Raw genomic sequence first — 21202 nt, forward strand, 5'->3', positions numbered from 1 at the left:
TTCTATAATACTATCCACATGGCTTCACATGTATTGACTCTTGATTAGGCTATATGAACAATGCAAGGACAAGTATTCCCATGAGTCTCATTTGTATGTTTGTTGCTCATTCTTGAGTCCAAACTTTGCCGTCAGAGGTTTCCATATAGAGCTCATTAACGTTCACTTCCAATCATCAGCATGTAAACAGAAGTTTACTTATAGGATTTGTTCGCTGGCGACTGCTACACCATCATTCTATAGCCCGGTGCGAGTTTTCTGCCAATTCATGGGAGGGTTGGATCTAAATCTAGGCTGTCTGACTTGGCCGGCTTAGTATTCTGTGCCCTTCCCTGCAGTCCCCTATTGCAGTCAACTGCAGTTACAGTAGTCTCATAGGAATAGAAAGAACAAAGCTGAACACGGGAGAAGATGGGGGAAAATGTGGTAAATTAATGAAGTCAAATATTGTTTTGTAGTTTGGTTCAAATTAATGCTTGACAGGAGAAAAAAAAAAAATATTTTCAAATACCTGAATGGTAATAGACATAGACATAGCCTGTGAGCAAAACACAGTTTAATTAATAAACTATGCTCCTGAAAAGTTGTTTGTTTAAGGTCTCCGTTAATTAGTTACTTCATTAGTTTCCATTAAACAGCTGGAGGTTAAATTCAGGTATTTCTCGTAACAACGGTCTGCTCTGATTGGTCAGCTCCGGGAGCCTGGGCAAGCGCCTCACTCATACCATCATTGGTGGTGGAGAGACGCAGGGGTGGGGAGGGGTGGGGGCATGAAATTTCGAGACAGCATTTTGACGGAGACAAAACTGGAATACGCCCTCGAGTGCAGGATGAGTCATCAAGATTTGTACTTTTTTTTTCAAGAGATGTCAAACTCTAAAACAGTGTTACCCTCAGTATGTGCAATTTACAACTGTTGGGCCGCATACTGCTGTATAGGTGACTTATAGTGCAAGACATATAAAAGAGAGACATAAAATTTGGTTTAATGGGGACTTTAAAGATTTTCTTTGATATCATTTATAATTAAATTGCCATTACTTCAGGGCATACTCTGTACTCCCGTTGTTTATAGCTGCATCACTGACAAAAGTCAGGGGAGAGTGTAGCATGTAGACATCAGATTGATAATGCATCTAGCTCCCACTGTTTTTTAGTATCTGATAGTCATTTACATTCAGAAAAGTGGCATTTCCATTGAAGACCAACGCAGAGCATCGCAAAGTGAGTGACGACTCCTTTTCCTTCCACCATCATTCCATCGTTGAAAAGCACATCGCAAGAACACGTCCCCTGAAAATGATTCCAAGCAATTACTTGGATAATTGTCAGTTTATCAGAAACCACGCAACATGGTCATTAAATCATAATCAGCGGCACAGGGGCGTCATTAAAAGCCCCTGGAACGTCTTCGCATCATGTTGATACGATGACATATGCTAAAAACAGCTGGGGAGACGCCGCAGCCTGGAACCTATCTGTATATTTTTTGCAGTGCTGCTGAGTTTCAGCATCCTCAGTATCGCATTACATGCTGGAAAGTCATCATCTCAGGATTGACAATACACCGTCGACACAATATTTGTCTTAATTAGCAGCGAGAGCACAGGAAGGGAGTAAAAACTCCATCAGCAGGAGGAAATCTTAGCAGGTTTACAGATTTTCCTATATTGCAGCTTGTGGAGAGACACACGCATTCAAACAAAGCACATAACGATTGAGAAGCACATCCATATGTTGGAAAAACTGATGTCATGAGGCCATTTTGGGGATATTTTTACGGGTGGCTGTAACTTTGATTCCACATCTGATCCATCACTCTGGCAGTTTTATAAATAGTCGCATGCCTAACTTTGAACAGAAAAGCAGCTTTAGGGAATCGGACATGAAAGGCGGACTAGATTTAACCAAGGCCTTTTAGTTATAGTGACAACTGATAACTTGCAAGATTAAAAAACAAAACATGCACACAATCAAGCCAATTACAGCACAGTTATTTCAGTAATCAGTTTGTCAGCCTGTGCTCACCAGACAAGACTTCCATTTGAGGTTCTAAATTTAACATCCGTAATCTGTGTTACCCCAAACGCATGATGTAAAACGTTAGCATCGACGCTCAACCTCCATACAGTAATGAACATAAAGAGTTTGCTATAAAGAGGCTGGTGAACGTTCGCATTTGTTGCAGACATGAATTTTTGTGGCAGTGCGACAGATGGACAGGATGACAAAGAGCAGCAGACATACGAGAAGCCTTTTATGTACAAGCTAGAGCCACTCTACATAAATGCATCTCAAAAAGAAACACTGAGAGGTTGGGGCTTACAATGAAAAGCTTGGTTAACTAAATGTCTGTCCAAAAGGTTGCAGCGGGTGACATGCAATTTAGAAGGATTATAAGCACAGTTTCCAACAGCAGAATTAGAAGAACCAGGGCAACGAAAATGTGACTGTATTTAGGAGAGGATGAATTGTCTGTGTTTAACATAGGTTTGTTTTTCCTCAGTAACTGCGACGAAACAATCTTTTCCTGAGGCATCATCTGTTGTACCCACTAGAGCATCCCATATGGCTAGATATGTATAATTTAGGGTATCATAAATTTAAAATCGCTCCCATCCGGTGAATGAACAGACATGGGTGTAGGGGATCCAACATCACTTACCACTGTCTGTTGTGCTCGGTAAATCCAGCATGGCATTGAGGTTTTAGTGGAATAACGGTGCTGGTGTAATGCCTGTGACACCCAGCTGTTAATTCAGACCGACAACAGGCAGATATCTGGTAGACTAATGGCAGATGGGACTTGAAACCCAGGTTTATGGAGGTAAACTATAGGGAAATGGATGGAGGGGAACAGAAGTAGGAGAAGAGGGTCAAACACTATTTATTAGGACGGTGTAACAACAGTTTAGGTTATTTCTGGATATTTGTGTTATTTTCATAGCAAGAATAAAGCGTTTGCCTATTAAGTTTTGATGAATTCTGAAGGGCCCAGGGCCCTATTTACTGTAATAGTATTATCAAAAGGCGTATGAAACATAATGATAAAATTACATTTAGCCTCCAAATGATTTTAACAAGGCACAACTAATGGCTGAATCTAGATCAGCATCTTTCATCCAGCCGACTTTAAACAGCAAAGGACCATAATTACAGTCGCTACCCGCAGAAAAATCAATCATATCTTTCATTTGATTGTTTTCACTGTACATTTATTTTCTGCCCTCCAAATAAGCAAATTAGCATCGGTTTTATGTCAGCCATGCACGTGAGGGATGCTATTTTGTTGTTCTTGTGGAGGAGCCTCCCAGTTGCCTTCAGCTCATCCACAGGATCATGACTGCCCTCTCATGGCCGCAACAGGCCACAACGAGTACTGATGATAATAATTGCTTTAGAATTCATTTGGCAATGATTGCAGCTGTGGGTGGTCTAAATATAAATACGCAAGGACCTAAAGGTGGACGATTGTTGCTAAATGACAGATGGCAGCTGACATCTCTGATTCTGTCTCATCAGCAAAACATTTCGAATACAAAATGTCTTTGAAAGGTTTTGATTGCTCAGTGGTGAAAGACGAGAAATGGCACAAATTAGTCATGGCGCCCTGTTAAAATACAGCCAATGAGAATCTGCCCTCTTGGTCCCAGTATCTGTCAAATGACGAGTGACCGTCATCAACTTTGTCCCTACTGTGTACATAAACACATGTTACTCATACCCTCTTGGCCTGGGCCTGTCCTGCCTGAGTAGGAGGATCACATATTGTCCTTGTGTTAAAGCAGAGCAGGTAGACTCACAGGAAGAGGGGAAACATGTTTTTTATGACTCGGCTCTGTCTGCTGCTACTGCTGCCGGGTTTCAGCGCTGTAATGAGTTCTCCATTCGACCAGGTAGGTGGAAAGCTGCGGGTGCACAGGGGCACTGCGGTTAGTTATTCCACTGCTCGGGACTTCTGCAAAGTACATTGAACTCTTAAACTGTTTATCATGTGAAAACCCACAACCCTGCAGAGAGCCATAAGTACGTTCTACTGGATGTACTTGCTGATAGCAAACAAAAGTCTTGATATATTCTTTTGTATTTCAGCCATTTTCATTTACATTAAGTTATGTGAGTCCAAAGCTGCTGTTTCTAAAGGATGTGCACATGTTTTTTGATCCCTCTAAAAGCTTTTCCATCACTCCACCAGTCAGACAGACATAGTTTCCAATCCTGGTTCTTCTCCTGATGCTTCAGGTATGTGTATCTGTATAAAGACACAATGAAATGATAAATGTTAATGGTGTGATGAAGTGCAACGTGTACAGTAAAATACCATCTGACAGCACTTGTTTAACTACTCAGCACGTAACTAGGTCACTGGGGTATGTCTATACTGTGCTCTCTCACTGCTCACAGTAAGCAGGCGGCTGCGTAGGTCAGCTCCGATGCCTGATATCACCCATCTGGAACTTCTGGTGGTGGTGGGGCCCGATGTCCAGGAAGTCCACAAGCAGGACACTGAAAGATACATCCTCACCAATCTCAACATTGTAAGTCTGGGCAAAAACAGCAAAGCAAACTATGGAAGGATATTGGTAAAGTTGGTATAAGAAGAAATCTGTAATTTAAATTATATAAAAACGAAGTAAAAAAAATCTAATTAGAGATGAAAAATTCATTCAGATGTTGCGCTGTGTGTGTTGTAATGTTTCCACAACCAGCTCGGGAAATCCCTGCATACAGTCCTGTCACATTCTAAACATGAAGAAATGTAGTAATCCAACTTCTATTCTCATTTCCACCCAGGCCTCAGAGCTGCTGAGAGACATGACCCTGGGCGCCAACATGAGGGTGCACCTGGTCCGCATGATCATCCTGTCGGAGCCGGAGGTTAGTGGCCCCCTTTTACAGCTCAAGCTTAATTAAAAGTCATGTTCACAGATAAGCAGGTTTTAGACGTAGAGCTCTAGTGTAGTAATCTAAAAGCCCTGTAGCACTTTGTGTAAACGTTTATAAGTATTACGCGGCTGCTGTGTCACGTTAAATGTGTGCTTAAATTCCGTTTATTCTCGTCTGTGTCCTCAGTGCCATACCTCTCTCTCAGTTCTGTCTTCCCTCTTCTAGCCAGAGATCCAAATGTCCACCAACATCACCTCTTCTCTCAGAAGCGTGTGCGCCTGGGGCAGAAGGATCAACCCCTCCAATGACACGGACCCGCTACACACGGACCTTTTGTTGTACATTACAAGGTGCGTTAGCCATGCTATAAGTACGTGTCTCATACACTTTATGGGTGAAGGAACCATGAGTTACTTTATGAGTTACTTTATGCGTAATATCGCAAATAGGTATGACCTGGTGCTGCCTGATGGGAACAATCAGGTCAGGGGAGTAGCACAGCTGGGTGGGGCTTGCTCCAGTGAATGGAGCTGTGTGATCACAGAGGACACGGGCTTCGACCTGGGGATCACCATCGCTCATGAGCTTGGACACAGGTATGAAATAGTCAAACACTTCATCAGCACCCATAATATCTAGTTTGTGCACCATTTAGGCCGTGCTCAGCTGTTATGTTCCGAGGCTAGTACTAATTATAGTGAAGCTAGAGGCAAGGTTCAGTCTTTAAATTAATTGTTTCTGTATACCTGAACCGCCTTTGACTCGGGAAGTCAGGTAAACATGCAAAATGATGAATTTGTCTGCAGTCAATGATTCAATTTAACATAAACAGAGAGTTCAGAAACTCATTAATGCCGCTGCGCCTGGGATAAAAGAATGCACTAAATAGGCAGAATCACATTTAAGTGCCTCGCAATATCATGAATAAAACAGCTCCGTGGTAATAAAAACATCCAGCATCCAACTGATACAATTATTACTCCAGCGAATGTTAATACTTTACCCAGCTTTGGAATCAACCACGACGGAGTGGGAAACACCTGCAGCAGAAGTGGGTTCATGATGGCCTCTGACGGAGGGTACAACAGTGTGGATTTGACCTGGTCCCCCTGCAGCAGACAGCAGCTGCTCACATTCTTCAGGTGGGGCAACCTGTTCAGAGCAGCTGTGCATGACAGAGTCTGTCGTTCATCACATAGAACTGGCACTGTTGACAGGGCATTTCATCTGTAAGTCAAAGCTTAATGTGTTCACCTGAGGTTAGTAGGGCTGATTACCTCTTCACATTTTGAACCTGCCATTAATTTTGAACTCTTTAGAGCCTCGTTTGTGTAGAAAATCAGGTCAGATCGGGTCTTTTGGTGTGATAGCGTATGAGTGGTTTGGGAATGGGATGTCACACATATTGGTGTTGCCAGTGAAGGGAAAGCCGAATGTGTAAAAGATCTGCCTGCAATGGGAGGCTCGCTGCAAGACTGGAAGCCGGGGCTGTACTACGGTGTGGATGACCAGTGCCGTATAGCTTTCGGTAGCACAGCCAGAGCCTGCTCCTTCACCCACCCTGACCTGGTACGTCACCTGTAGCATCAGCCCGATAACGCTGGGCGACATTTAAATATCTTAAACGTGCGACATTACCACAATATTGACCTCTGTCTCCATCAGCCAGCTTGCCGTGTTCTGTCCTGTCACATTAGTCCTGATGATGACAGCTCCTGTAAACGCCTCCTGGTTCCACTGCTTGATGGGACAGAGTGCGCTCCTAATCAGGTACTGCTGTGATTTTAGCGCAATCATCCTCCCAGAGTGCCATATTCGAAAAAATAAATAAATAAATAAATGAATAAAATACAACCAATGTATATTATTCATGAGATGCAACCCTCTCTTGCAGTGGTGTCTAAAGGGGCGTTGTGTGTCTCCAGATGATCTCAGCTCCTCTGTTGTGGTTCATGGCTCCTGGTCGAGCTGGTCTGAGTTTTCTACCTGCTCACGGACGTGTGGTGGGGGAGTCACACTTCGTACAAGGCAATGCAACAACCCGAGGTAAAAAAAAAATTTAAATCTGACGCGAGCATCTGTCAGTGCCGAGTTCTGACAACATTTTGATTTCGTGAAACCTATGCTAACTGTGTTTAATTTTCAGACCTGCTTTTGGGGGCAAGGACTGTGAGGGTCCAGATATTGAGGCTGAACTTTGTCACCAGTGGGTAAGGCCATACTAGTGTTTGCAGTAGGCCTCTATACAGTATTATTTACTCAGTGGATCATTGTACTCATCCCAGTTTGAGTTATTTTTGGTTAGCAATTCAGTGGTAGAGCTCCCATAAAAATAGAAGAATCGATCAAATGACTTTGAGGTAGAAGAAAGGCCATGAAGTTTTTGTTTTGTTTTGTTTGTAGCCTTGTAAGCACACGCAGCTGGATTTCATGGCAGAGCAGTGTTCCCAAACAGATGTCCATCCTCTCTACCTGGTGCCAAAGATGGCCTCCTTCTACACCTGGATCCCTGCTGTGGGCTTCGCAAAAGGTGGGCGTAAAGAAATCATTGTTTTTCACATGTAAAAAAAAAACAAAACAAAACACATCTTTAGCACAGGTAGATAATGTTTTCGTTTCTTTAAAAAACACAGGGGATGAGCAGTGCCGGTACATGTGCCAGTCACAAGGAGAAAACTTCATCGTGAGCCGCGGTTCTCAGTTTGTGGACGGCACCCGCTGCGAGTCAGACAGCCCGCCTCCATTCGGCGTCACGGCCGCTTGCCTGAGAGGCAGATGCCAGGTAGAGATGGCTAAACGAGACCGTGCACGCAGGCGAGCAGATATCATCTTCCCCGCTTTAATTTTAGCTCAATGTTTTGTCTCTGATCAGCTGTTTGGCTGTGACGGTGTGCTGCACTCAGGGAAAGTGAGGGACGTGTGTGGGGTGTGTGGTGGAGACGGATCCTCCTGCAGTTTGACATCTAACTCCTACAGTGGTGGTCAGGCTAGAGGTATCTGTCGAACACCAGGCCATTTATTAAGGAAAACTACACAGCTTCTTAAATGTGATCCAATTACAGCTTTTCCCGGCAAGACAGTTAATTCAATACCTTTGGGCTGTAGCAATGAATAAAAAAGCTTAATTAACAAGCAGCCCTAAGAGCTCAACCATCCTACAAGTGTTATATTTCAGGCTTTTTGTTTCAGAGTACACCACCTTCCTCTCTCTGCCAGTGAACGCCACGCAGGTTCATATTGTCAACAGGGCCCCTGTCTTCACTCATATGGGTGAGTGGCATTACAGCAGAAGGGATTCACAACTCTAAAACAACACATAATCAGAACCTGGACTAACTGGAGCTGTTCTTGGACTTTACGCCCACAGCTTTAATGATTGGAGATCAGTACATTGTGTCCGGAACGGGCAACATGGCTCTGAACATGACCCACCCATCTCCGCTGGATGAAAACCGCATAGAGTACAACCTCCACCTGACCCCCGACCTCTTGCCTGAGAGGGAGGAGCTTCTACTGCCCGGACCGTTGCAAAAAGAGATAAAAATGCAGGTAAAATGGAGCATACAACACCAAAAAAAAGAAAAAAAAAAAGAATGACATCTGGCATCCATACACAGTAAAAAAATTTTTAAAAAATCTGATTGCAGATCTATCGCAAATATGGAAAAGAATATGGCGAGAAAACTAATCCAAACATTAGCTACCAGTTCTATGTCCCGACCAGAGACAGTGACTTAACAGACAACACACCTAAAGGCAAATGGTCCGTTGTCACGACACCCTGCTCTGTCACCTGTGGATCAGGTAAGTATATGTATGCAGATGTAATTAAAGTAGTGCTGATTTTGATTTTTGTTTTTTTTTTTTTTTACAAATGAAATCCTAAATAAGTGGCTTTTGTGTGATGATTTTGACATTTTTGGGTGCGATGTTATTCCATCCTTACTGTTTATTGTGTAGATGTTCTTACAGTGTTTAATCTGTAAATTAAAGACTTGTGAATCACTTCTGCAGTTTCTTTTACTGTTTTTTTCTTTACAGTATTGCAGTTAAATCGCACAGTCTTTCTTCTCTCCGCTCTTATTAGGTGTACAGAAGCAGGAATATGTCTGCATAGATGGAGATGCCAATATTCATTTGGAGAAACACAACTGTGAAACACCTCCTCCAACTGTAGCACTCCACACAACCTGTCAGCTCTCGCCCTGTCCCCCCAGGTTAGGACCATCCTCAGCCTTGTTTTTTTCTCCTTTATGCTGACATACACGTTCAGCTCAGCACAGAAGAGCGCGAATGAATAATTTAGTATTTTACAGGTGGGAAGCAGGCATGTTTGGGCCTTGTAGTGCCTCGTGTGGTGGGGGAGAGAGGACGCGTCCTGTGAGATGTGTCCAAAATCTTGGATCAAATGTGGTAAAGGTTCCAGACTCTGAATGTCCACCCGATGCTGCTCCACATGCTGCTGAAAAATGCAACCTGCAACACTGTCCAGCCAGGTATAAAGTGTACACTGCACTGTAAATCATTGTACCTGGCCAGATACATTATATCTGGCCAGGTATTTACTAATTACTTAAAATAATGTGGTCCTATGACCACGTGATATGAAGGATCTTTTTTTTTGTTGTTGTTTTTGTTTTTTTACACACTTATGTGTGTCCACAGATGGCGTGTGTCAGAGCCAGGGGATTGTTCAGCAGTGTGTGGGCCAGGCGAAGCAAAACGCATCGTGTCGTGCGTCCGGCCGGAGCACGGTGAGGACGTTGAAGTTGATCAAAGCTTTTGCTCAAAGCAGATCAAACCACCTGAGTCCGTGCCCTGTGTGGTCGATGTCTGTCCCATCGGGTGGGAATCTAAGGGAGAGGTAAATTGGTAAATAAATAAAATCTCGCTGCCACATCAAAACATCAAGCTTGTCTAAAACATTGTCTGTCTTCAACAGGAGCAGCCTGTTCTAAAGTCTGGCTTGTTACCGCGCTCTAGACAAGACCCTGTCTATGTGTGGAGCCCTATTATCGGCCAGTGTTCAAAGACCTGTGGAAATGGTAAAAAATGTATACAGTACTTCATAGAGCATATACCGATCAGGCATAACATTATGACCACCTTCCTAATATTGTGTAGGTCTCCCTTGTGCCAGTTGTGACTCATCAGAGAATGGACATGGGCCTTCTGAGGGTCTCCTGTGGTGTCTGGCAACACAGTGTTGTTAGTGGGGGTCTTTGGGTCCTGTGGGTTGATGGGAGGGGACTCTGTGGATCATATCACTGATAAGTTTGGGATCTAGTGAATTTGGAGGCCAGGCCTTGTGCTGTTTTTGTGTTTTCCTAAACGGTTTCTGAGTTTGGGGTGTGGGCGCCTGGTCTGGTCTAGGTGGGTGGTACATGTCTAAGTAACGTTCATACGAATGCCCGGTCCAAAGGTTTCTCAGCAGAACATTCCATTGTCAACAGATGGTCAACGTTATTTACTTCTCCTGTCTCCTGTGGTTTTAATGTTGTGGCTGATCAATGTAAATAGTCCATCGCAGTGAGACACACATTTTTTCAGGTATAACATCTCAAAGCCCACTGCTTGTGTGCTGTAGGAACTCTGCAGGTGTGGTTTTCTTGTGTGGACCACCAGACCAGACTGGGTGTGCCTGACTTCCACTGTGACGCGTCCACCAAACCTGAGCCACAGTCTGAGATATGCAACCCTTCCTCCTGCCCTCCTATGTGAGACACAGTATTTAACATGCATATGGGGCCCAGCATTTGCTGTACAATGCTATGCCCTATTTCTACATGCTTGCTTTCTGCATCAAAGCTATTACATGTGTATATTTAGAGCCGAAAGTTTAAAATATGGGATTCAAAATGAAAGCAATGTTTTTATAACCACCAGGTGGCACTCTAAGCAAGGGGTCTGCAGTGTAACGTGTGGAGGAGGGGTGGCCAACAGGGTGCTGTACTGTGCTCGAGAAGCTGAAGGGGAGGAGGAGGTTTTGGAGGATTCAGAGTGTACGGACCTTCCCAAACCCACGGCAGTGGTTTCATGTAACACTCACAGCTGCCCAGCAAGGTAACTCACACACAAACACACACACACACACACACGTCTGAGCCAAATTTGTGCAAAGCCAAAAATCATCTCACCACTGTCACTTGTCCAGATGGAAGGTACTCAGTACATCGCCCTGCTCTGTGTCCTGTGACCTGGGTGTAGCTCAGAGGACCGTGTCTTGTCTTCAGTTTCTCCACGGTAAGGAGAGCGTGGTGCCAGAGGACAGCTGTCATGCAGCTATCAAACCAGCCACCACGGTGCCCTGCCTGGTGCAAGTCTGCACCTTTAGGTGGGAAGTGAAGCCATGGAGCCAGGTACAATTTAGAGGACAAAGATTAGAATGGATCACTGATTTATTGATTAACCAATAGATAAAAAAAAAAGTTGTCCCAAGACACAGTAGTTTTTAGCATCAAAAATGCACAGCCCTACATTATTTTGCCACTTTTCTTCACCCAGATACTGATTATTGTGTGATACATCATGTCTGTTTATAACTGATGTTGCCGAGCCAGTGGACCGCCCTGACAGACCGTGTCGTGTTGCTCTTCAGTGTTCAGTGTCCTGTGGATACGGGATCCAGTCCAGAGCCGTGTCCTGCATGGGCCCCTCTAAGCCGGAGCCCCTCAGCCCTACATTTTGCATGCACATGCCCAAGCCAATCACCATCCAGGGCTGCTACACGGGCGGCTGCGGAGACGCACTGCCCACATCGACTGTGGCTCCTGATGCCGCCTCTACAATGCGTGCTGTCGAGAAGGTAGACCTCACAGAGAGTCCGCACCCATCTCCCAGTCTGACCCATGAAGATACACCACGGCACCGCAAGGGCCATCTTCGTCCTAGCCCAACAGAGGCCATCACCATCCCTCAAATTGCCACAACCGTGATCCCAACCCCTAAATCCAGTAAGCAGACTGACAATTTGAGGACTCATCATCAAATGAAAGCAGAGAGTGATTATAATAAGTGTGCTCTCTTCTAGGTGCATGTGGACAGCTACTCCTGGAGGAATCAGGCACGGTGGATTTGAAAGATGCTTCCCACCGTTGCACAGTATCCATAGGTCGTCCCCTCGATGAGGTCATTCACATTAAGGTGATATCTAGCTCCTTGGACTGCAGAAAAAGTAAGTCTAATTAGAAAGGTGGTTGCAGCCCTTTCCTTTGCAGTGGCCACTGCAGCAAACTTAACATGTGTGACATGCGTTGTTCCAGAGGAGTACGTGGCCTTCTTTGACCGGCTGGCACTCGTGAGGAAGTGCGCGCAGTTAGCAAGCAGTGAGCTGACCACCAGAACCAATGTCCTGATGGTGCGTCAGAACCTGCTCACTCCTGGGAACGGGATGGTCTTTACCTACGGTTCACAGAAAAATACGAAGAGGAGCCATCAGGGTAAGATGGAAGATTGTGGGAAGGTCCGAAATGTATTGGAAGGTAAGGACGGTGATTAATGAAGAAGGATGCTTCAGTTTGAGAGGACGCAGCTACAATTGATTTGAGCCCCTTGTAGGAGCCAAAGGGGTTGGAAATTTTCCATCCAGAGATACAAAATATGAAACTGTGAAAGTAAATGAAATCAGACATCAAAGTCCTGCAAAGGTTGTTGCTATAGTTTAGCATTTTTTCTTTCTTTCAGATTTTCATCTTGTTGTGTCGCATAGCATAATAGAATGCCATAGATCGTAATCAGCAGCTGACACACTCTCACAAGTTCAACCATTTTCAGCTTCTCTGGCATTCTGTCGCATCTGCATTGAACAGCATGAAGACCGTGCAGGTGATGTCATGCGCACCAAAGATTAAATATACCTCCCATTTGCCTCACAGCCTGCGACATTCAGCTGTTTTCGCCGAGTGGTGTCTTTGAGAATCCAGTAACGTCCAACAATAACCACACCTGTCGAGTGCTCATCAATGCCCCTCCCTCAGTGAAGATCAGGATCCAAGCTCTACACATAGGATTAGTATTCAACGCCACCAACTCCCAGTCCACATACATTATGGTGCATACAAGCTTTTCAACACACGTTTCAATATGCTACATTCTTGATAGTGGAATAAGTGCAATAACGCCTGGGATGTTCTTTTGTCTCTTGTTCAGATCCGAGATATGGACGTCTTGAAGACCAATGTGTTTAAAGGCCAGCAGCTGTTTCACTGGCACTCTTCTGGAAATATGGCCGAAATGGAATTTCATGGAGACTACTTGCATTCCAAAGGGAGCTTCAGAGCTGAATATTCCTTTATACGTCTCTGATACTAGATGTTAACTATTCTCGGGAGGTTTTGATCGATTTATATGTTTTTTAACATTTCTTTAGTTTACAATACTTTTTTTTGTGATTAACAGTAATTAACAGTCACTTCAAAGCTGCTGAGCACAAAATCTTCAGCAAGATCTTTCTGTCAAATGGGTTGTTTTGCCAAAGTGTTAATTCTTTTGACCGTAAATAAAACATAAACAAACCAACCAAAAATCTTTAGTTTAAATGAGAACTGTCATTTTGAGGCCTGCACCGTGAACCGCTTAAGTACAAATAAAGTTATAACAATTTGCAAATCCATATACATATAACACAATATATTAAAATATAGAAATTCCATCACAGACAACTGCTGCTTGTCTTAAAGGCAGTGCAATGACAACTAAACATTACATTTCCCACAATCCCATTGGTAACAGGTTTAGCCTTAGCTTCAACACACTCAGTACATTGTGCGTCCATGCCAGAGTGGCGTCCTGCCAACGACTCCAGCACCGGTTCAGTTCCAGCTCCCACACAAAACCGAGCCAGCCTCCTACGTGGGATCAGTGTTTGGCCGTGGCCGTGTCTTCCAGGAGAGCTCTCATGTCTAACAGTGCTTCCTCTACAGCTTGGGCAAACTTGGCAGCGTGCGTCTCCTCACAGCTGTTGAAGGCTGTGATGGCGATGTTGATGTGCTCATCCATGGGATTGTAGCACACTCCATAGCCATCTGGCACCATTGGACCAAAGCACATCACACAGTCTGTCTTGGAGCCAACCTAGACACAGAGGCCGGAGAGATGAGGGCAAATACGCAAGTAAACAAATATGAGGACAAATCATAATTTGCTCCGAAATAACAGACTGTTGGTTTTTCTTAGATGCAACTGTACCTGGCTGGTAGAGAGATTATAGTGATTAGCAACAGCAAAGGAGGTATCCATGAATATCTCTGGCATTGAGGTCAGATCTTCAATACCCTGTAACCTCAGACCGAGGAGGTGCCTGTCAATGGCCTGTCCATGAATTGCCTGAAAAACAAAAAGTTTAAAACCGAGACTCAGCCGATGGCATTTCTTAAAGACGGTATTTTTAAAGATGAACCCCGGCTCTCACGTTGTATGTGTTTTCCTTATGCGTCTCAACAGCCTTCTGAAGCAACGCCAACCTCTCTGTGTTCTGTTGGAAAAAATGACTGCTCAATCTAGACATCTCACACGGTGCACACGGCGCATCAACTGCGGAACAGTGTAACGGTACCTGTTTGGATGGGTCCTGCATGGCCTGGACGAACTCAAACGACTGTACAGTAGTTGCGCGGATTGCGTCTGTTCGTCCATATTTAAACATTCTTAACGATGCGCTCTCATAGGTGGAGCAGCAAACGTTATACATCCTAGAATTCAAGCACAGAAATGAAAATGATTTATGATTTGTCCCCTGGAGGTAGATTGATGAGTAAACAATGTCAGTACAATCTACTGTACATTACAGTTGTAGATAAACTATGAGAGGATTTCTTACCTGAAGTAGGCAAGCTGAAGAGCCATCTGCACAAAGGCATCTGGACTTAGCTTATGTTGCTTAGGCACCTTTTTCCCATAATGAGAAAACATGAGCACCTTGACATCCAAGTCTTGTACCATTCTAACAAAAGGAAGAAAATACAGAGTTAAACAAAATGGCTGCCTTCAGGTTGAAATAATAAAAAAATAATAATCATAAATGAACTGTACATACATGTTCATGTTTTGTTTGGCTTTCTCGATGTCTCTCTTGATCTCAGGTGTGATGTTAAATCGTAGTTTCTGAGGCATTGTCAAAGGAATCATAGGGGAGCGAACTATTTCAGTCCTCTGCCTGTTGACGAAAATGTGAACTGATGAGTCAGTCCGAGTTCATCTGACAACAGGAAAAAAATGCTCATCAAAAAGGCTTAAAGAAACCTACATGTATTTAACAACGTGATCGATGAGAAACACAATGGGCGGACCCTCGGCAGGCGCATGTTCGTACACCAGTCCACAAGTACCGTCTTCTCCAACGATGAACTGAGGACGATTTGAAAGCACCTTCAAACCTTGAGTCATTTCCAAAGTCAGGTTGACTATTTTAAGTAATTTCTCTCAAACCGACCTGTAACGTCTTGTCAAACCAACGGTTGCCGCTGTTCCAGCGAGCTCCTCCTCCGTGCAGCATCTGAGCAGCCACGCGGCTCTGATAGAGCTCATCTGACACCCGCGGCATGGGAGCATCCAAACAAACTGTGAAGATGCTTTTCTGGATTGCACGGACCGACTCCTTGTTTGTCTTATCTGAGAAAAGAAAAATATTTCTTACACTCGCGTATGCTCTTTCTAACTATAGAACACAACTAGCGGTCCCTGAGGTTTTGTCCCCTCCTCTTCTCACCCTTAATGAGGTTGTTATAGGCCTTCCCCCAGGTGTTGCGGTGCTGTGATGTGAGGATGCCAATCGGTTCCTTGTTAGTCTGCAAAGAGGAGTTCCAGATCTTCTCCAACTGCATGTAAATCTGATCTACTGTTAGAGGGCTACCGTCGCTGTTGTACACATCCAATACAAAGAACTGCAGGAGGCAAGAAAGGTTCAATTAGATTCTGTAGATCTCACAGATTCTGTATTTCTTTTAGCATTCTACGTATGATAACACTGCTATAAAAATTGCTGCTATTCAAATGTCTGAAGTGCTAAAGGGCCATGTAGGTCACCTGGAAGTTGTGGACGACGGTGATGTGAGTAGGGGCTGTTTTCCCGATGGCGTGATTTACAACAGTGTCTCTCTTTGGTCCGGGAATACGACAGGAGGACAGGATCTGGTAATACTGGTCCATACACAGTGGCTTTCCACTCAGATACTCTACAGGCAGAGTATCGCTATGACACAATGAGATTCGTGCAGTTTTGTAAACCAACAGTCAGTACCGAGCTCTCTGTCACAACAGTGCAGTGTTTGAAACGTACGTGTCAATCATTTTTTTGAAGTCCAACACTCCTGCGATTAGTCTCGCCGCAAATCTGCAGAGAAGAAACCATGATGTGACTGAAATGTAGTACAGTGTATCCAAACATCATTCTGTATTAATGCTGCACTAGTGCTCAAACATTATAAAATTCTACTGTTAATAATCAACTCCAAATGGGGACATTCACGAGTAAATGACATTCCATGTTATTCAGTATTAACAATGCATCCATACCATTCCAGCATCGGCAACATTTATATTAGCACGCATTATAACATTATAGGGCCACAATGTCCACTGCATATCCGATGGGTCACAGTAGTCAAAAACAGCTGAGCAACGGTATGAGAAGCTTTAAATAGCCAGCATGTAAAGAGACGACTGTGCAAAGGTCAGACTGAGACTCCGGCTTCATAGGAGCTTGTTTATACTATACTTCAACACAAACTAAATCACTTTAGGAAACAGCTTTATGACTGTGCTTATACTCCCGACAATTATGAGAAAGGTTGCTGGGAGTCAGGAAATGTACATCGTTAGAAGTACCAGCTCCTCTTTTATGTGATTGGAGAGACTTGTTTAGTAAGTTAAGCACTTTGTCCTGGTTTCTCACCTCATTTGTCCTTGGCGATCTTGAAAGTGCATCCGGGGGAGCACGACTCCGGGGCTGGTGTAAACCGCCACGGGCATTCGGCAGTCTAAATAGGCCGACTGCATCCACCATTCTGTCAGCTATGTAAAAGCAGCAGTCAGGCAGGATCATACATATTAGGATACACAACTCCATATAGTAAACGTCCACGTAACTTCTTGGCCCGTGATACAGAGCTCAGTCCAAATTAAAACCATGTGCATCTGATTAAACCCCCTCAATAGAGCCTGAGCACAGTTATTTAATCAAGGCACTTTCAACATTTACCTTCTATCAAAGACCACGTTTCAGTGTGTTCGCCCAGCTAAATAAAATCAAAAGAACATGTACCCAGTTGTCTGTCTTGCGTGCCCGTCGTTCCAGTTCTTTCTGAAGCCGTTGTCCCACACCACCGTTGAGGAACTCGTGAACCAGCTCCCGGGTGTAATCCAGCTCCTCCTTGCTGACGATGGGCTCCAGAGCGGCTAAGTAGCGCTCGCATGTTTGCTTCAAGGGTGGCACAGGAAGCTTAGGCAAACCCTCCTGGTTGACCAGGGTCCTTTCAGGGATCTGTATTATCGGTCTGACCAGGCGACACGGCTTCGTCACGCCTGGCCGCAGCTGTAGGACGTGAAGTAGTTACGCACAAACTCTACCATTACAGATTACGCGGGCAAAAAGCACACGAATATGTGAATCGTTGCACTGATTATTAATCTTAACTGTTGACGTTTAAGCCTATGGATAATCACTGAAGTTAAACCAGAAGTTTAACTCCAAAGTGATGCCAGAAGTTTAACTTAAGTGGACTGCAGATGTGACTTATGTCCCAAATCTCAGGTGTCAACATGTTGTTGTTATGTGTATGCCATCAAAGGCTGCAGAATTAAATGACTATTTGTGACGGATTCAGAGTGTGAACATTTCCACAGATGCTTTACAGTGGGACAATTTAGTCTGTGAAAACTGACACCAAAACAAGAGAAGGAAGCATTTGCAGTATTTGTTTGGACCCACTGCTGCAGCCTCTGCCAGCATATAAATAGAAGGTTGACACAGCTGAGCCTGGTAGATGGCTCTAAACTAAAACAAGCATACATGAAAGATCACATCCTCAACTATTTATCAACATCCAGTCATTAAATAAGCAAAAAATGGAAAAGGCAGAATGGCTGCAAAAAATGGTAGCCAATAAATTTCACATTATGTTTTTGTAATGTAAAGCCCGCGGGAGTCAAATAATGAACTTCCGGTTGGTATAATCAAAATAAAACTATTTTGACCACTGTTAGTTGCGGAGTTGTTGCATTATTAGCATAACAGAACAAAATAAACAGCATAAAGAACAATTCTATAATACTAAGAGTGGATTCTGTTTGGGCTGTAACTGCTTTTATATTTCTGTTTCCGGTGTCCTTTTAGCAACACAGGCGTTAAGCTAACGTTAAGTTGTGCTCTCGGCTAAACTAGCTAACATTATGCAAAATGTCACATCTAGATGACATGCTAAACACGATCTGAACTGACCGTCCGACACAACATAACATTAGTGAAACATCCGCTGAGTTATATTTTAACCTTATTTGTCACATTGTTGCTGCCCCGTACCGCGCCCCACCCCCTTCACAGTGATGCCGTAACACCAATGTTGCTGTGCTTGTAATTACGCAGTTAAATGCATGTAGAAAAGACAACAACAACAGCAGCACACTCACCACGGTTCTGACAAAAACACCCAGCATCTTGTCAGACAGACGCGCTAACGTCTTTGACTGTCCCGGGAATATAGATGGGAAATGCTAGGGAAGTCATGTCTCAAGGACAAGCACTGTCTGTTCTCAGTTGTCTGTGTCCGCCCCCCTTCGGATCCATGGAGCAAAGACAAGTACCAACACTCCCCTAAAAGTCCCGTTTTTTTTTTAGTGGAGTCTGATACATAGGAGACTCCTGTTTCTATAAGGGACCCTTTACACAAAGTCTTGTAGCACGAAACATTACGCGTTAATTTATTTGAAGAAATAAGCCAGTTAGTAATCGGGCCATTAATAAACGTATTTTTTTACTTTTAGTTATAAGAGTAGTTATAGTTAGTCCCTATATTGTAAAATATTTAATAATCATATGAAAAATACAAGGTCACCAAACCCATAGAAATAGGCTGTAACTTAAACACACTTTCATACACAATATATTTAGTGAAACAAGTCATGTGATCGGGAGCAGAAGCTTCAATGTAAAGCCAATACATCGGTGTTTTTTTTAAATGATGTTAGTTTTTATTGATTAATCAAAGCAGGCCCTGATATAAATAATACATTACAGAATGATATTCTGTGGAGCTGGTGCATGAGGCTGTATAGTCCGTCACCGGCCACATGGTGGTGCTCGTCCAACATCCTTCCAGAGAAACAGAGTTGACTCATTTCTTCAGGAAATAGGCTACAAACCAAATACAGACTCCAGTACCCCCCAAAAAACGGCTACCCAGAACATACAATGAACTTATACTGTGTGAAGAAATGATATTAATTGGCACGAGAAATGTCAATGTGCAAATGCAATCGGAAACCGATATGATTGCTCCATATAATCACATTTCAGCAATATTTCTCAATAACAGAGCAAAGAGGGAGAAAGAATTGCAGTCGTGTCATGGTTTATTTGAAAGCAATAAAATAAAACGATACAAAGATAAACAGTCATACAAATCAAAATGCTTCGATTGCTCTGGTCCAACCGCTGCCTGTTAACAGTGTATGTTTTAAACAAATTGTTTGAGCGGCGAATATTTGCTCAAGGTCCGTCTGCTGCCAACTCACAAACTCAGATAGTCCACCTGAACCCAGCACTGAGATCAGGTTGGAGATGTTCGTGCTGTCCAACTGTTCCGAGTCTGAGTAAGAATCGTCATCACTCCGCATCCTTTTACATGGCACCGGCCAAAAGTCTGGCAAATAAAACTCTGGATCAACAATGTGATAACTTGTGTCCATCTTTCGCTTTTTAGTGTAGCACTGCGCGCCCTGCGGCTGTTTTGGCTGCGCGCAACAGTCTGAGTGGAAGTATCCATTCGTGACAGTAGTCACCACATGGGTGTCCAAGTCCAAGACAGTCTTTTGGTTGGCTTGTGTGTTTAGGATAGGTAACTCCCAGGAGGACTTGTCGGCACAGCTCCAACAGGCTTCCGAAACCATGAGGTTAGAGTCACTTGGTAAAACCATTGCGCAGGCAGATGCGTCTTGGTGCGCCACCTCTGCAGGCTGGCCGTTGGGCTGGTGCGCTCCGCAGTGCCAAGTGTCGGACTCAACCCCACTAAAGTTGCAGTAGAAGTCATCAGCCAACTCCGTAAAGCTCCCAGTCAATTCAAGATAGTCTTGCCTTTCGTGGACTGCCGTTACATCCTCGTAGGGATGCGTCCTCTGCGCCTGCGACAAGTTTTTGCTCATATAAAACTGCCTGGCGTTTCTCAGTACGTACGTTACCAGTAAGTTCTTGTGGAGCTTGATGCCTCCTCTCTGCGTCCTGGAGCTTTGGATTTTCCTCAAAGAAATGGAGATCAGATTCTGTGCGTCAAATGCACACTCCATCCTCAAGCGGGCCACCCTTTCTTTCCTCTCAGTCTCTCAAATCGTTTGCTTCCGAACCGGAGAAATATGTATGTCTTTAGTTGAGATTCCTACTGGATTCGTGTAGACTGTGTCCATAGCGCTCCATGTCTTCCCAGTAAGGGCATGGATTTGCAACTCTCATCTTTCCTTGCCACGCCCTCACATAGACATTGTCCAATGGGAAGGAGGCGGTGCTTCTGTTATACGCAAATATCACTACTAGGCTCATTCAAAATGCACGTAGGAGCGAGCATGCTGCATTTCACTAAATGTGTTCTGATCTTTTTAAATCTCAGTGCAGACAAAAATCATTAGACTTTATTGTCCGTGTAGAATAGAACTGAATAGAAACTGAGCAGTGGGAAAGAATACAGCGGAATAAAAATCATAATAAAACAGAATGTATAAAGTGGCACAATAAGAACATCGCAGATACAGTAGAATAGCAAACTATGTATGACAAATACAATGGTAACGTGTAATGACATACTAGGAAAACAAAAAGAAAAATAAGAAAATGGGACAGATATTAACAGAGTCACAGTGTACCGTGAAAGAAGAAAATATAGTAAAAGAGTAAAATAATAGAATATGAATTAAGAGAATGGAATATGGACCAAGAATAGAATAGAATAGAATAGAATAGAATAGAATAGAATAGAATAGAATAGAACATGAAGTAAAAAAGAGACGAGAATGTTGCACACAGTAACATGACAGAGTAGAGTAGAAGATAGAGTAATAAAGTATAAGAGAAGTATGTGTACAGAAAAGTAGAAAAGAACAGACTGCGCCAGAG

At 43.7% G+C, this 21202-nt stretch overlaps 3 protein-coding genes across 4 annotated transcripts; 1 reads left to right on the forward strand and 2 right to left on the reverse strand.

Annotated features, from left to right (window-relative positions):
- The first annotated feature begins 3681 nt into the window (after window positions 1–3681).
- On the forward strand, window positions 3682–13411 carry adamts13 (ADAM metallopeptidase with thrombospondin type 1 motif, 13). Of its 2 annotated transcripts, none has more exons than XM_047592165.1 (29): window positions 3682–3896; window positions 4176–4242; window positions 4405–4538; window positions 4795–4878; window positions 5113–5237; window positions 5337–5483; window positions 5895–6029; window positions 6306–6456; window positions 6553–6657; window positions 6782–6933; window positions 7034–7097; window positions 7291–7417; window positions 7521–7669; window positions 7760–7880; window positions 8077–8157; window positions 8255–8436; window positions 8535–8691; window positions 8975–9104; window positions 9204–9383; window positions 9553–9751; window positions 9830–9932; window positions 10475–10604; window positions 10774–10950; window positions 11042–11246; window positions 11486–11840; window positions 11918–12061; window positions 12150–12326; window positions 12762–12937; window positions 13036–13411. In XM_047592165.1, exons 1-29 carry the CDS (start codon window positions 3819–3821, stop codon window positions 13189–13191), a joined length of 4191 nt encoding a protein of 1396 aa, XP_047448121.1. In that variant the 5' UTR covers window positions 3682–3818; the 3' UTR covers window positions 13192–13411. The 2 variants fall into 2 exon arrangements, with proteins under 2 accessions (XP_047448121.1, XP_047448122.1); XM_047592166.1 differs by having other exon boundaries at window positions 3831–3896; window positions 4196–4242.
- Window positions 13399–18661, reverse strand: zgc:154046 (Carnitine O-acetyltransferase-like). The gene is made up of 14 exons (XM_047592167.1): window positions 18511–18661; window positions 17147–17416; window positions 16778–16896; window positions 16163–16216; window positions 15910–16075; window positions 15593–15767; window positions 15317–15495; window positions 15131–15231; window positions 14921–15040; window positions 14705–14827; window positions 14441–14576; window positions 14297–14359; window positions 14074–14211; window positions 13399–13959 (listed from the first exon to the last, which is right to left on the reverse strand). Exons 1-14 carry the CDS (start codon window positions 18535–18537, stop codon window positions 13744–13746), a joined length of 1887 nt encoding a protein of 628 aa, XP_047448123.1. The 5' UTR covers window positions 18538–18661; the 3' UTR covers window positions 13399–13743.
- Window positions 18662–19434: 773 nt separating this feature from the next.
- LOC125012701 (immediate early response gene 5-like protein) lies at window positions 19435–20534 on the reverse strand. The gene has a single exon (XM_047592795.1). It carries the CDS (start codon window positions 20380–20382, stop codon window positions 19504–19506), a length of 879 nt encoding a protein of 292 aa, XP_047448751.1. The 5' UTR covers window positions 20383–20534; the 3' UTR covers window positions 19435–19503.
- Window positions 20535–21202: the final 668 nt, after the last annotated feature.

The sequence above is a fragment of the Mugil cephalus genome, chromosome 8, assembly GCF_022458985.1.
Source record: "Mugil cephalus isolate CIBA_MC_2020 chromosome 8, CIBA_Mcephalus_1.1, whole genome shotgun sequence".
Taxonomy (NCBI): Eukaryota; Metazoa; Chordata; class Actinopteri; order Mugiliformes; family Mugilidae; genus Mugil; species Mugil cephalus.